Raw genomic sequence first — 15,883 nt, 5'->3', positions numbered from 1 at the left:
TAAAACTATATGTACGTTGAAAACATGCAATAATAATAATTTAATGAATAAATTAAGAAAATGACAAAAACATGAGATCTATGTATTTTTTTTTAAAAATAATGTGACTCATATTATTTTTTCTTAATGTGGCCATCAAACTCAAAAAAATAAGCTTAATATGATCTTTTGACTAACGTTTTTAGTTGTTGACCATTACGGTACTGACGTGATAATTCGCGGTGACGTTGCAGTCCACAATGTTTATATGACAATCCAGTTGATGACGTGACAATAACATGATAGATGTACTAAATTGATAACTTAAACATAGAAGATGGATTGTCACGTCAATACCGTTGACTACCATATTAGCATCCTGAACTATCACGTCAGCATCGTAACGATCAAACAATAAAAAACGTTGATTAAAGAATCACATTGAATTTATTTTCTAAATCAGAAAGTCACAACATTAATAAAAGTTAATACGATAATTACATTGATTTTCTTAGAAGTATAAAAATCTCTTATACTTGTTTACCTTAAAAATACAAATTAAATTTGTGAAAGGTGGACTATGTTGTACCATATTTTTTTTTATTTAAAACATATTTAAAATTTTATATATAATATGACGCGTTTATAATATTGTATAATTTTGACAATTCAAGTCAAAGACGACTATATATATATATATATTTAAGGAAATTACCAACCTCTGAATGACATTCCTCCTCAACCTTATCTATTTCTTGCGCTCCAAGTTTCCTACAAACGAGGACATTATATTAGGTGATTTCCGAAACCCTAATCCTGAAGGTTTTCTCTCGGAGATTTTGAGTTATAGTTGGACTTGTTTTCTCTGATTTACTGCCTATATTTGATTGTTTGTTTCTCAATCTTATTGCTCGTTTCTCTCTTCCCACATCCCCCGCCGCCAAGCAAGCCATCTGTTTCCTTCAAGTTCCCGACGGATCTGAGAATCGGAATCAGGTAATTTTCGGAACCCCTATCTCGAAAATTGATTTCCGCTTCAGTTTTGAGTTATCAGCTCTCTGCTCTGCATTGCTCTGCTTTATTCGAATTGCTGTTTTTCTCTCTGCTTACTTTGTTGAGAAGGATAATTTTGCGAACTAGATTGATAGGGAACCATGTCATTGTCAGGTAATTCGAAATCTGGGCAAGGGGCAGGTAGCGCTTTGAAGTCATGGGTCTGTGATAGGTTATTGTTGCTGGGATTTCCCGAGCCCACGCTTGTTGAGTATGCTATTGGACTGGCCAAGCGAGCGGCATCGCCTGCTGATTTGCTGGGCAAGCTCGAAGACTATGGCTTGCCATCATCTAGTGATGTTCGTTTATTTGCTGAAGAAATCTTTGGTAAAGTTCCTCGTAAAAACATCCTCTGAAAATATTTTATCAGAAAGAAGAAAGGGAAGATGCTATTTTTGCTAGGAAGCAAAGGGCATATGCAATTTTAGATGCTGATGACGATGGAGATTACAGTGGTACCACTTCTGAAAAAGCCGATAAGCCTAAGAAACGTTTCAGAAAGAAGATTGAATGTCAACAAGATGACGATGAGGAGGAGATCATACATGTAGATGAAAAGAGAAGAGTTAAAAGGAGGTCTTCCCAAGATGAGGGTGATGGGTCGGAGTCTGTAGAGGAAAGATTGCGCGACCAAAGTGAGAGGGAGGATTTAGAGAGAAATATAAGACAACATTATGCTGCTGCAACTAAGAAGTTGATGGAGCCAAAGCTTTCTCGAAAGGACGAAGAGGAGGCCTTACGAAGATCTAGAGCCTTGGAGCGAGATGACATTAATAGTTTGAGGAAAGCTTCAAGGCAACAGTATTTGAAAAAGAGGGAGCAAAAGAAACTCGAGGAGCTCAGGGACGGTATAGAAGATGAGAAGTACCTTTTTGAAGGTGTAAAGCTCACCAAAGCAGAATATGGTGAGTTAAGGTACAAGAAGGAAGTATATGAGCTTGTGAAGAAGCGGACAGAAGAGGATGATAATATTGGGGAGTACAAAATGCCAGAAGCTTATGGTCAAGATGGGGTTGTTGACCAGGAGAAGAGACTTTCTGCGGCCCTTCAGTGTTGCAGAGACCCTACTGCTGGGGACAAAATGAATCCATTTACAGAGCAAGAGGCATGGGAAGACCATCAAATTGGCAAGGCCACATTGAGATTTGGCTCAAGAAATAAAAAACAAATGAATGATGACTACCAGTTTGTGTTTGAGGACCAGATTGAGTTTATTAAGACGTCGATGATGGATGACGAGTTTGATAATAAGATATCACTTGACCCACCCGAGAAATCCAAGGCAAAATCTGAATTGGAGAAACTACAAGAGGAACGGAAAGATTTGCCAATTTATCCATATCGAGATGATCTACTTAAAGTTGTTGAGGAAAACCAGGTTGTTGTTATCGTAGGAGACACTGGATCAGGGAAGACCACACAGATACCACAATATCTTAACGAAGCTGGTTACACAAAACGTGGGAAGGTTGGTTGTACACAGCCTCGACGTGTTGCTGCTATGAGTGTTGCTGCTCGAGTTTGTCAAGAAATGGGTGTCAGACTTGGCAGTGAGGTGGGCTATACTATTCGTTTTGAAGATTGCACTTCAAGAAAGACTCTATTGAAATATATGACAGATGGTGCATTGTTGCGAGAATTGCTTGTTGAACCTGATCTTGCTAGCTACAGTGTGATAATGGTGGATGAAGCTCATGAAAGAACTGTTTCAACTGATATTCTTTTCGGATTTGTGAAGGATATTGCACGATCTAGAAAAGATATCAAATTACTTATCTCAAGTGCAACGCTTGATGCGGAGAAGTTCAGTGATTTTTTTGATTCTGCTCCAATTTTCAGAATTCCTGGGAGAATGTACCCTGTTGAGATACACTACACAAAAGCACCACAAGCCGATTACGTGGATGCTGCAATTGTTACTGCACTTCAAATCCATGTGACTCGGCCACCGGGAGATATTTTGGTTTTTCTCACTGGTCAAGAAGAAATTGAGACAACAGAAGAAATTTTGAAGCATAGGGTAAGAGGCTTTGGGACAAAAGTTGCGGACCTTATTATTTGCCCAATATTTGCGAATCTTCCTACTGAGCTTCAATCCAAAATATTTAAACCCACTCCTGCTGGTGCACGCAAGATAGTCCTAGCAACAAATATTGCTGAAGCATCATTAACCATCGATGGCATTAAGTATGTCATTGATCCAGGTTTCTGCAAGATGAAATCTTATAATCCGAGGACTGGGATGGAGTCTTTGATAGTAACTCCTATCTCTAAAGCTTCAGCTAAGCAACGTGCAGGTCGGTCTGGGCGAACAAGTCCAGGTAAGTGTTTTCGATTGTACACTGAATTCAATTATACAAATCTTGATGACAATACCATGCCGGAGATACTATGGACTAACCTTGCCAGTGTTGTTCTCTCTTTGAAGAGTCTTGGAGTTCATGATTTGCATAATTTTGATTTTATGGATTCACCAACAGTTCAGGCTCTAATAAAAGCAGCTGACCTTCTGTCTGCATTGCATGCATTAAATAAAGTTGCAGAGCTGACTTTAGTTGGTAGACGAATGGCAGAGTTCCCTCTTGATCCAATGCTATCCAAAATGATAGTTGCTTCCGATAAGTATAAGTGTTCAGATGATGTTGTTTCCATTGCTGCTATGCTCTCTGTAGGCAATTCTATCTTTTACCGTCCAAAGGACAAGCAAGTTCATGCTGATAATGCAAGGAAGAATTTTCATACTGGCAATGTGGGTGATCTTATTGCTTTAATGAATTTTTACAATGCATGGAGGGAAACAAATTACTCAACACAGTGGTGTTATGAAAATTATATTCAAGCCAGGAGCATGAAACGTGCGAGAGACATCAGGGATCAATTAGAGGGTATTCTGGAGAGAGTTGGAATTGAACTAACCTGCGGTGCTAATGATTTAGAGGCTATAAAGAAATGCATTACAGCTGGATTTTTCCCTAATTCGGCTAGGTTGCATAAATTTGGTTCTTATCGGACTATAAAGTGTCGACAAACTGCCTATATACATCCAAGCTCAGGCTTGGCAGAGGAGCTCCCGAGATGGGTGGTATACCATGAACTGGTTCTTACCACCAAGGAATATATGAGAAATGTAACTGAGCTGAAACCGGAATGGTTGGTCGAAATATCCCCACATTACTACCAGATGAAGGACTTTAAAGATGCAGCATCAAAGAAAATGCCGAAGGGCCAAAGGGACGGGTGAGCAGCAGAGGAACCAGTAAAAACTTTGTTTTCTGTTTGCTGATTTTGTTAATGAAAATCCATTTTCTTTATGTTTAAACAGTGTTATTCCATCTGGACTTCTCGTCGTTAACTTTGAAGCATGCAACAATCTTAGGATGAATATTTTCAAGCGCAATCAAGTTCGTATGTTGGTTAATTTGCTGTCTTATTGTATTTGCATCTGCCTCCCTGACAGGAAATTGAAGGAACAGTTCTAGATATAATGTGTTTTGTTTAAGCAATCTTATTATTCAGACTTTTTCTCGAATGGTTTTCATGTTGGCCTATTTTGTTCAATATATTAGCTACTTGTTCAAAATTCTTATGAATTTTCTATCTGAACTTTTCAGAACTTCCTCGACTGTTACAAACTTAGGTGCTGAAGCAATTAGTGAGTTAACCATCTTTATCAGGGATGGTTAAATTGGAAGACTTGCAGAGAATACTGAGCTGTATTGGGCTAGCAGGGATGTACCTTATTACTTGCAGAATGCTTCTTACCGTTTTGTTATTAAGCATTAGATCATTTTGAGCTCTAACACGGTTGTTGTGGTTGTATCTGTTGCAGAGATAGTTGGTGATCCAGATGGGAGTGATGCAATTTTCCCCCCTTTATTATATTTAATAGTATCTGGTAATATTGATACCATAGCCGTTGGGTTCGTAGTGTCGTCTCTTCTGGGCTGTTTACTTCTGTGGATGTTTGAATTTGCTTTTGCTTGCAGGTATTTTGGGGATATAGGGAGTTGTTGGTATATGTCTGTAGCCAACTATTTTTTCTTCCTCCATCCCGAGTCGATTATGACTTTAAATGATTGTTTTACGTTTCCTTGTGAAGTATTTTCGAATGGATATATCGGTGTAAGTGTAGTGATTGTGCTTATGATCCTATACTTAAAACCTGCTACTTTTTGGGGTGAGAGCAATACGATGTGCAGTTTCATTGAAATATCAGTTTCTTGATATTGGCAGCTCTCAAAGTTATATGGCAAACTTTCTTATTGTTTCAAGGTTCAACCATCCTCCCTAAACTATGTCTGCACATACATACATGAGTATCCATCTCGAACTAATCATAATGAAGCAAAATGATATTCTTTCGATTTCTCTCAGGTCCTCTTGCCATGGTGAATGCTGAATGTGCCAAGTTATATGCTTGCTAAGATAGCTCTGGAGTCTGGAGCTATTTTTTGCATCTCGATAAGTTTTGATAGCGGAGTACGATTCTGCCATGGTGATTTCTTAATGGTCGGATGTAGCAGTTATGCTGTGATTAATTTCCTGGTTAAGGATTTAGGAAGGTCGTTTTTCTCATATTTTTATGAGATTTTTTATTGTGATTGCATACTCCTTGATTAAAGCTGAAGAGTTTTGGTTTTGTCTGTTTAAGGCCAGGCCCGGAAGGTTTACTTGTGTTCGGCTAAGGCTAATCTCGATGTTTTTGAAATGAAACAGGCAGGGATTGACTGAACGGGGTCCTGCTCTCTATAAATTTTAAATTTCTTTATATTTAGGTATTTTAAACTTGACCTTAAGATATTAGAGTTAATGATGTATAAGATAATAACAATGTGTGCATTTCTACAAAAAAAAAAACAAGATTGTTATTTAGGGATGATAGTGTGGTACGTGGTTATAACCGTAAATGAGACAAGTCGAGTTTGAGTATTGTTGAATTTGATTTGATTAAAAAAATTTAAACTTGAGTTGACTCAATTCGAAAGTTCACGAGTTTAAAATTATCAAACTCATCTCGAAAGTTTAAGAGATTACAATTTTCAAGCTCAACTCAAACTTAAAAAAATCTAAACTCAAATTATTCCCAGACCTAAATCGATTGAAGCTCACACTCAAGTTGAACTTGAACCTTAAGCATATGAAAAACTAATATTATCATTTTATTATTCGATTGTCATGAAAAATCAATGTACGATCGGTTCATCGTCCGTTCACCTCTTCACTACCACTATCCATCCTCACAATCGTCATGTCGATCTAAGTGGGTAAAACTCTATACTTGTTGGCCTGACGGAATCCAAAAGCGTCACTACCAGCACCGTCATGACACCATCATATTGATATAATTGAAGGATAATTTTATAACTTTTAATAATCATATAGTCTACAGAGTGACTTGGGGAACCATTAACATACTTTACACTTTATTAAATTGAGTATAAAATTATTTAATTAGATATACTTGGTTGATTGAATATTATATGTCCAATCTAAAATGACATATTATTTTAATTTAAATATTATTAAATTTATTAAGTAATCTTAATGATAAAAAAATATTAATTTTTTTAAAGATCTTACGTTCAAACAAGTACTTCTGCAATATTTATATATATAATTAATAAATTAAAAATATAAATAAATATTATCTAATAATCATACTGTAATATTAATAATGACACACTTAAATATATATTTTGATTTTATTTTCTATCAGACCCTTTAAGTTTCCATATAAGAGTGTTGCTTTCATACACTTTATTTTTTTTATTTATGAAAAATCTAAATGAACGTTATTAATTAGACCCAATATTTCTTTTAACTATTGGTTTAAGTTTATCCATTGTTTTAGGACAAGGCCCAATTTCATTCTTCCACTACGCGCACCTCAACGCGTCTGTTTCACACTCCAACTCCACCGTTTTGAACTTCAATAGCGCGTGGTATGGCGTTTCCCTCTCAGCGTGGTAGGTAGGTAACCTCGCATCCAGCCAGGTCACCTAACATCAGCACACCATCAATATGACGTAATAAATAGAAACCGGAAACGGAAAAAATCAGCTACTATTGTTACAGATGACACTTGTGCACACAGAGTTCCGTTGGAATGCGTGGACTATCAAAAGACCTATTTCTCCTAACAAAAACAACAACCGTCGTGGTTTACGTAGGCCGAAAATAAGACGAAATATATAGTAAGTTATTTGAGATTGATTTAGTTAAAATTTAATAAATATTTAATTTAAATATATTTTAGTTCTTAATAAATCGAAATGAACTACTTAGTATTCGATTAAAAAAACTTACTAGTAACTCAGAAATATAATATATCAAAATTTTATTTTTAAAAATTAAATTATTAATAATATTAATATTTATGTGTTGAATTAAAAAAATAGTATAAAGTTTTCGTCTATTAAAATTTAGGTTCGAGTTTGAGTTTTGAACTCTAATTGAGTTAAGTTAATTTTTTTTTATTTTGAGATTGTACGAGCTTCAACTTATGATTTTTAGTTCGAGTCAAACTTAAAAATCTTAAACTCATGTGTTTGTGAGTCGAGTCAGCTCATTAATATTCAAGTTCGACTTACTCATTTAAATCCCTATTTACCCTTAATAGAGAGAAACACCCAAGGGTAGTCCAGTAAATTCAGGTCTAATATATATGGCACGCGAAAACATGGGTTAGGACAGAAAAGGCGCCTAGCGGCGCACATTACAGTGATGTCCACAAGCCGTATTTTCATATTCTTCGTATTTTATAGGTAAAAATACTTCATAGGTCCCTACATTTTAAAAAAAGAATATCACCCTCATATTGCTTTTTTCTCAATATGTCCTTTTAACTCCGAAAATAAATTTAATATGGTCATTTGATAAACGTTTTTTGTCGTTGACCATTTCAATATTGATGTGACATTTTACGATACTGATGCAGTGGTCTACGGTGCTAACGTGTTGTCTACTGTCATGTTTGAGATACTAATTTAGCTCGTCTATCATGATATCTACTACGTTATCAACCATCGTAGATTGTCACGTCAGTACTGTGGACCGTCATGTTATCACCGTATATTATCACGTCAACAAAGTAATGTTTAACGATAAAAAATATGATCAAAAGGTTACATTAGGTTTATTTTCTAAATAGAAGGGTCACATTGAGAAAAAAATTAATAAGAGGACCACATTTACTTTTTTAAAAGTGCAGGGACCTATATATACCTCTATTTTCTAATTCCAATTTTATTAGACATCAAAGTTTCCGTGACGCGCTAGCTTATTACGAGATTGACTATCAACGGCTTCACTGGGACTCGAATCTGATCGAACTGTTCTGCTTTGGCGATTGTACCAATAACGAGCACACGGCGAGTATAGGTATTAATTCAACACTAAAAGAAACGGATAGTATTTTATAATAAAAATAAATAATACTTTATTATAACAGAAGAATAGGGTTTAATTTAAAAAAAAGGGGTAGAGGACGGAGTTCGCCGAGCCCTGAAGTATCATCGTGCATGCATTTTAATTTTCGCCAAGTACCAAACCTTTTTTCTTCTCTCTCTTTGTTTTTGTTTGGTTTGCATGCACATGAATTGTTTGCCGTCTCTCACATCGCTGATTCAACTTGTCCCTAATCGGAACTCCTCGTTTCATCTCTCTCCGTTGCTCGATTCTCTTTTGTAGTAGTTTTTTTTTTCAAATCCTCGTCATATCGAAGTCTTATAGTCGCTGATAGTACAACAAAAAGTGGCCGTCGTATCTTTTTCGTTACGATATTCAACGCTGCCGACGCGGAACCTCCGGTTATTTTCTTCTGAAGTGTTTTTTTTTCTTATGTAAATTTATTTCTGTTCTAGTTTGACCGATTTCGAATCTGTTTCTGTTTTTTCTCTTTGCTGACCGGAGATTTTCTCTGTTTCCGATTTGATATCTTTTTTTGGTTTGTTTTTAAATTGCAGGGGTTGAATTTAGAGCATGGCGTTAAAGAGTTGCATGAATGATCTGTGCGGCGCTTCCACGTCAATTGAGTGGAAAAACGGCTGGGCTTTGCGATCTGGCGGGTTTGCTAATCTATGCGATAAGTGCGGGTAATTATGAAATTAAAATCACTTAAGCCTTCTTCTGTAAGCTTAATAATTAGCTAAGCTCACCTTTCCTAGTCAATAGCCACTCAACCTAAAAGCTTTCTTGATGAGTCTTAAGACTGGAACAATTGGAACTTTATTTTATTTATGTTTTGCTGTTTGTAAGTGTATAATTTTTTTGAACTGATTGGATAGGCTTGTAATAATTTTGTATGGTGAATCGGAGTATAGTTTCCTTGAATTGCTCTTATATAAGTTCAAGAGTAACAGAAAAGTTATTGGAACGATTGAGTTTTTGTATTTATATCCTTCTTCTTCTTCTTTTATGATTAATATGGGCTAAGTACAAGGCAATATCTGTTCAAATAACCTTCTTTTAACATTGCCTGAAACTTAATTATGTCGTGGATTTCATAAAATACTTGATCACTAGGCAAGAATTCAAGCAAGGCAGAAAATTTTCCCAACTGATACCAATTTCCACTCAAGAACTCCAATTGTTCAAAAACATTTCATTTATGATTTATATTGGATGTAGGTCTGCATATGAGCAATCAGTATTCTGTGACATATTCCACTCAAACGAGTCAGGGTGGAGGGAGTGTACTTCATGTGACAAGGTGTGTGATCCCAAGTATTTAGCTTCTTGAGTTGTCATTTTCAATACTCTCTTCGGTTCCATCCAGTCGTAATAGTACTGTACTTAATCCCGATGCTTCTGGAAATGGCAGAGTCTTCACTGTGGATGTATTGCTTCCAGGTGCTTGTTTGAGCTTCTTGAGAGGAGGGGCATCATCTGTGCAAGCTGCGCTAAAAAATCAGTATTGAACCCTGTAAGATAAACTTATTTACCTTTTACTTCTTAAAAAAGATTTTAAAATTATGACTTCTGCATATTTTAGTCTCATGCCAAGTAAACAATAAAGTTGATGACTAGGGTCTATGATTACTAGACACATATCTTTTGATCGGGGTATAAGTTTACCTCTAATCCAATCTCATTTTTCTCTGTCTTAAATTGATTTAGTTTTTATCCCAACCCTGTGATGCAATCTCTCTTTTAGTTTAGAACATTTTAAGATTTTTTTTCTCTTTCCTTTATTTATATTATTTAAATAAAGTGGCTACATATATATTGCAATTTTTTATTATTATTTTAGTTTTCTTGTTAAACCTTAAAAAGAAAAGACATTCTCACTGGATAGCCTTGGAATTTAATGATTCTAAATCTAACCTTGCCTTGCATGTACAATGGCTTAGGTTTTGTGTACTCTGTGGTGAGGATAACTGAGGATAGTCATTTATGGAATGAGTGATATGAGAGGAAAAATGAATGTTAGCTGTTAAGATATTTTCCTTGGAGGTTAATATCTTTGTTATATTAGTTCTATAATTTAGTTTGTTTCTGTTGTTCATACCATTGGTAATTTCTTGCACGTATTCATAAAACCAATTAAGTGGCTTAGGATTTCCTACTAGCCGATGTTTAAATATTTACATGTAGAAGCTAAGATACTTATGATGCTTTTAAAACATATTCATACAGACAATTGAAGATGAAAAGCCTAATGGATCTGGTATAGTGAAGGGTAACGCTGGTCAATTTCACTTAATAACAGCAGACAACCAATTAAATGGCATTGGCAATGAAAACCTAAAGCTTATACAGTTGAACAACAATGCAGAAAACATTGGGCTGGAACTATTCCTTCAGCTTCACAATGATGACTCAAGTAAGTCCTTGGGGCAAATGAAACAGGAGGAAGTTTTTCCTCCTGCAATAGACATTGGAAGCACATTCTTGTCAAATACTAATCAAACATCGAATGGATCAGTTCAAGCTGTGAAATCTACCGTTTCTAAAGCTAATATTTCTGAGACATCGCCACAAAAAAACTTAAGTATTTTGTTGGGTGGTTCATTAGGGAACCAAAATGTCTTTCCTGGTTCAGTTGTAGATGAAAAAGGTAAGATGTCTTCAGTCTTGCAGCAGGCATCAAAATCTCTCCATCTTCTACTCGAGCCTCCAAAGCCAGTGCTTGCAACAGGTTTGGAGGTGAATGCAAGCATGTTTCCCCAGATACGTGTTGCTCGGCCTCCAGTAGAGGGACGTGGACGAAATCAGTTGCTTCCTCGTTATTGGCCGAGGATTACGGATCAAGAATTACAGCAAATTTCTGGAGAGTATCCACCACTGTTCAATCATTGGTTTAATTATTTTTACATGCACGCAATGCATTAACTAGTGCAGTAAAATCCTTAACCGGTGTAATTTTCCAGTGCAAATTCCACCGTTGTTCCTCTGTTTGAAAAGGTTCTAAGTGCAAGTGATGCTGGGCGGATTGGACGGTTGATTCTGCCAAAAGCATGTGCTGAAGTTAGTTCCTATTCAACATCCTACCCTTGCAACTGATATTTATTTTACTCTCTGTTGAGAAGATTTGTTGCATATCAGTCAAAAAGAGTATGAATTGCAGGCTTATTTTCCTCCCATATCTCAACCAGAGGGCCTTCCTCTAAGAATTCAAGATGTAAAGGGAAAAGAATGGGTGTTTCAGTTCAGATTCTGGCCTAATAACAACAGCAGGATGTATGTTTTGGAGGGCGTGACTCCTTGCATGCAGTCTATGCAGTTGCAGGCTGGTGATACTGGTACTATCGTGAAACTGAAAAAGGAACAATTCATTATTTTGTTTTTAGCTTCCATTGACTAACTGCATATGGCTTTCTGAACAGTAATATTTAGCCGCATGGATCCAGAAGGGAAGCTTGTTATGGGGTTTCGTAAAGCAACAAACAATTCGACAGGGCAGGTAAAGTGGCAATCAATTTCCATGTCAGCAAATTTGATCATTTATTGATATGATCAAATAAACAGGAAACTCTACCATCTGTCATTCATAATGACACTCTTTCACGTGAAAGTTTCTTTTCGGGTGTTTTTGAGAATCTGCCTATAATTAGTGGTTACTCTGGCCTTCTCCAGTCACTAAAGGGAAGCACTGATCCACAGTTAAACGCATTGTCCAAACATTTGAGTTCGACTGGTGGAGATTTTAGCTGGAATAAATCTGGGAAGCACGAGGACATGATAAAGGAGGGATTATTACTACCGTCGATGTTAACTCCAGAGGGAAAAAGAACTCGGAATATTGGGTCCAAAAGCAAGAGGTTGTTGATTGACAGTCAGGATGCTTTGGAGTTGAAACTTACTTGGGAAGAGGCACAGGATTTGCTCCGCCCACCACCAAGTATCAAACCAAGTGTTGTCACGATCGAGGATCACAATTTTGAAGAATATGATGTGAGTACATTTCCTGTAATATTTGAGTATAACAATGCTTGTATGTTTGGTTGTTCTGTTGCACTTGGCTCATCCTATCAATTTGACTGATTGTTTGCCAATCTATTTGACCAGTTATTTATTTTTTGTATTAATAGATAAAAGGAAAACTAGGATCCGTTATGCTCTAAGTAAAGACATATTTATAGACACAACATTTATCGTGAAAGAATATCTTATCCAAATAGTAAAAGTCATCGCGATATTCAGTAAATCATTGTGATTATAACGTAATTTTTTATGCATGTTTCTTTTTTCGCACAGGAACCTCCAGTTTTTGGAAAGAGGAGCATCTTTGCTGTCCGTTCAACCGGGTGAGCATATGCATTATTTTAAAACCGTAGTCTGATGGTTAACGTGATAAGAATCTAATGGCAAAACCCTTGTGCAGGAGGAAAAATTAGGAATAATCTGTAATTAAGTTACTTTTTCCAAGAGGAACTCCGGACTTATAATTGGTGCTTTCCTCCGCATTTCTATTTTTTTATGTCTCTGTAGATCCTTCAGAAAATTTAGTAATATCAATAAACAGCAGTTATGTTAACATTGACACTAGAACATGAACTGAAGTTAACAGCTGTGTCGAAATCTGTTGATAGGACATCTTTCCTTGTTCTTTCTGTGTGTGTTTAATATTGGGGGGGGGGGGGTCTGTTCAAACAAAGTTTATACTGATGGGATTGACATGGAATTTATGTCAAATTAGAATCTGAAAAATAATTTGTACAAATTTCAAAAATCTTGATTTCACACGCAAAATGACCTGTCACAAGTTATACTAAAGGCTCATATGTCAGTTCCAATGGACATTTTGGAAAGATCAGCTCTATTTCATTCAATTGAGCATCTTGTCTCTGTTATTGTGCTTGAAAGGATCTATCTGTTTCCCAAGTTTATGGTAGGGTAAACCTTTGTTATCTTGAACTGCTAATCTTGATCTTCAGGGGACAAGAGCAATGGGCTCAGTGTGATAGTTGTTCTAAATGGAGAAGGTTGTCTGTCGATGTTCTTCTCCCACCCAAATGGACATGTGCTGACAATAACTGGGACCAAAGCAGGTCAGCAATTTCTTAATCATATTTCTTGTGCTTTCCTATTTGTATCCTTTAATGAAGTTCCAAAGGAAATCTTCTCATTTCCTCTGCATTTTGTTGTCAGGTCATCATGTTCTGCACCTGATGAACTCTCCCCAAGGGAGCTAAAAAATCTTCTTAGATTGAATAGAGGTACATTCTCGGTACATATTCTTTTTCTAAAGAACAAAGGAGCTTATTAAATCGACTTTTGTTGATAAATTGGGCAAAGAAAACGAAAGAACACAAGAATTTTAACGAGGTTCGGCAATGTGCTTACGTCCTCGGTGCCTAGGCGGCGCTAGAAAATTTTATTCAACTTTCTTATATAAATTCTTGCTTGTCAATTTGGGATAACTTCAGCCATGAGTTTTTTCTCTTTTGGCTAAAGTGACCAGCTGTTTGGGTATCTCTGAGAAGTTCACCCTAAATTCACTATTAGGGAAACCTACATCATAATGCCACAATTATTTTTCACTAGTAAGAGTTGCTACATGCTTATGTGACCATATGCAATGCAGAAGGTTGGCCATTTGGCATCGTCGCATATTCGTTGATTAAATTGTTCTAGCCCAAACTATTCCTATACATGCTTGTTCTGCATTCGAACTGTATACTTTTTTTGGATAAATTACGCGTTTAGTTATTAAACTATCAGTTTTGGTCCGTTTTAGTATCTATACTTTCAATTTTTTCAAAACCATACCTAAAGTTTAGTTTTTGTTACTGTTCAAAATTTAACGTTAAATTTTGAAAAAAATTAAAGTTTAAAAATACTAAAACGGGCCAAAACTGATAGTTTAGGTATTAAATTCGTTAAGCTTTTAACGATGGGTACTAAAATGAAATGAAAATTAAATATTGGGTATGGTTTTGAAAAAATTAAAAGTCTAAATATTAAAATGGACCAACGTTAAACTTTTAACAATGGGTACTAAAATGAAAATTAAATATTAGATATGGTTTTAAAAAAAATTAAAAGTCTAAATATTAAAATGGATCAAAATTGATAGTTCATGTACTCTTTCTTTTTGCCAGACATTCAAACTGTTACTGGCTATATGTTATCAGTGTTTTCTTCTCTTGATTTGATTGCATATTTTAGTCGGCTTCATTGAGTTCCAGACACTACCTACAAATGATACCCCCTATTAAGCAATATTTTATGCATAGATTTCAAGAAAAGAAGAATAGCGGCATTCCAGAGACCAACCCCAGAGCCCAAATCATCACCTGGTTTGGATGCTTTGGCCAATGCTGCAATCCTTGGAGACAACGTTGATAATTCAGGCCCGACGTCCGTGGCTACCACAACTAAGCACCCAAGGCATCGTCCCGGTTGCTCTTGCATTGTATGCATCCAGCCACCTAGTGGGAAGGGAAAACACAAGCCGACATGCACATGTGTTGTGTGCATGACGGTTAAACGTCGTTTCAAAACCCTCACGATGCGTAAGAAGAAGCGTCAGTCGGAGCGTGAAGCAGAGATGATTGCTCAGGGGAACCAGCAAGCATGGGGTCCCGGCAAAGAAGCGGAAGTGGACAGCAGCTCCAAACATGTATCGTCATCACACCTCAATCCATCCGAGAACGAAGCAAGATCGAATAACGAGTTGGAACCCAAGAGTCAGAGCGCCAGCAAGTCGGTTGAAGCTAGCAAGGGACAGATAGACTTGAACTGTGATCCTGACCGTGAGGACGATTTGCAGTTAGGTCCCGACGGCCCGAGCATGACGAGTCTTGTTCAAGTGGCGACCCTTCCATTGGAGGCATACCTGAAGGAGAATGGCCTCACAAGCTTGGTGTACGAGCAGCAGGGAAACTCGGCACCGTCAAACGCTCCGCCGCAGAGCACGAGTGGGACCGGGGAAGGTGAGACACAAGTTAACGGCGGTTTCCCTTCGGCCGATGAAGAGCCTGAGAGCAAGGAAGAAGAAAATGGCGAAACTGGATCCAACGGAGTCGATGAAAGAGATAAGGATCCTCAATGAGACATTTCCTGTTTCCGTTTGTTTTGCTTTAAATTCTTTTTAAACCCCCTTTGGTTTGGTGTTCTTTTTGGAGTATAAAATCCATACGTTGTTTGACGTTCGGGGTTTCAATCCCCGAATATTTATGTATTAAAACAAAAATACCATAAATATATTATAGACAGAAGGATATACCCTTCTTTTACTCATAAAACACAAGCAATTTTATATTTTATTGAATTAGTTTAAAATAAGTGTTTGTTTAATTTTTTTAGCAAAAGTGTAATTAATATTTTATTTCGATTTTATTTTAAAATCCAAATATTTGTACAAACAATTATTCCTCCAATAAATGCATGACATATAATTTGATTC

General features: G+C 36.5%; 2 protein-coding genes across 11 annotated transcripts; both read left to right on the top strand.

The window, feature by feature from the left end:
- The first annotated feature begins 1,626 nt into the window (after positions 1–1,626).
- Positions 1,627–9,162, top strand: LOC120169546 (pre-mRNA-splicing factor ATP-dependent RNA helicase DEAH1-like). 10 transcript variants are annotated; one of them, XR_005520673.1, is made up of 6 exons: positions 1,627–4,269; positions 4,355–4,433; positions 4,644–5,154; positions 5,266–5,304; positions 5,407–5,594; positions 5,689–5,890. XR_005520673.1 is itself a non-coding variant. In XM_039177665.1 (3 exons), exons 1-3 carry the CDS (start codon positions 1,730–1,732, stop codon positions 4,674–4,676), a joined length of 2,652 nt encoding a protein of 883 aa, XP_039033596.1. In that variant the 5' UTR covers positions 1,627–1,729; the 3' UTR covers positions 4,677–5,893. The 10 variants fall into 10 exon arrangements, 2 of the variants coding, with proteins under 2 accessions (XP_039033596.1, XP_039033597.1); XR_005520670.1 differs by having other exon boundaries at positions 4,644–4,927; positions 5,019–5,594; positions 5,689–5,891; XR_005520671.1 differs by having other exon boundaries at positions 4,644–5,018; positions 5,132–5,594; positions 5,689–5,891.
- On the top strand, positions 8,539–15,570 carry LOC120169549 (B3 domain-containing transcription repressor VAL2-like). Its single transcript, XM_039177668.1, has 13 exons — positions 8,539–8,840; positions 8,997–9,125; positions 9,661–9,742; positions 9,854–9,955; positions 10,669–11,306; positions 11,403–11,499; positions 11,600–11,774; positions 11,859–11,935; positions 12,001–12,426; positions 12,730–12,779; positions 13,410–13,523; positions 13,624–13,691; positions 14,712–15,570. Exons 2-13 carry the CDS (start codon positions 9,013–9,015, stop codon positions 15,527–15,529), a joined length of 2,760 nt encoding a protein of 919 aa, XP_039033599.1. The 5' UTR covers positions 8,539–8,840; positions 8,997–9,012; the 3' UTR covers positions 15,530–15,570.
- The last annotated feature ends 313 nt before the right edge of the window (positions 15,571–15,883 follow it).

This window comes from Hibiscus syriacus, unplaced genomic scaffold (genome assembly GCF_006381635.1).
Source record: "Hibiscus syriacus cultivar Baekdansim isolate YM2019G1 unplaced genomic scaffold, ASM638163v2 tig00111769_pilon, whole genome shotgun sequence".
In the NCBI taxonomy this organism is placed as follows: domain Eukaryota; kingdom Viridiplantae; phylum Streptophyta; class Magnoliopsida; order Malvales; family Malvaceae; genus Hibiscus; species Hibiscus syriacus.
Note: the sequence above shows the minus strand (reverse complement) of the source record. Positions and strands in the feature narration are given on the sequence as shown.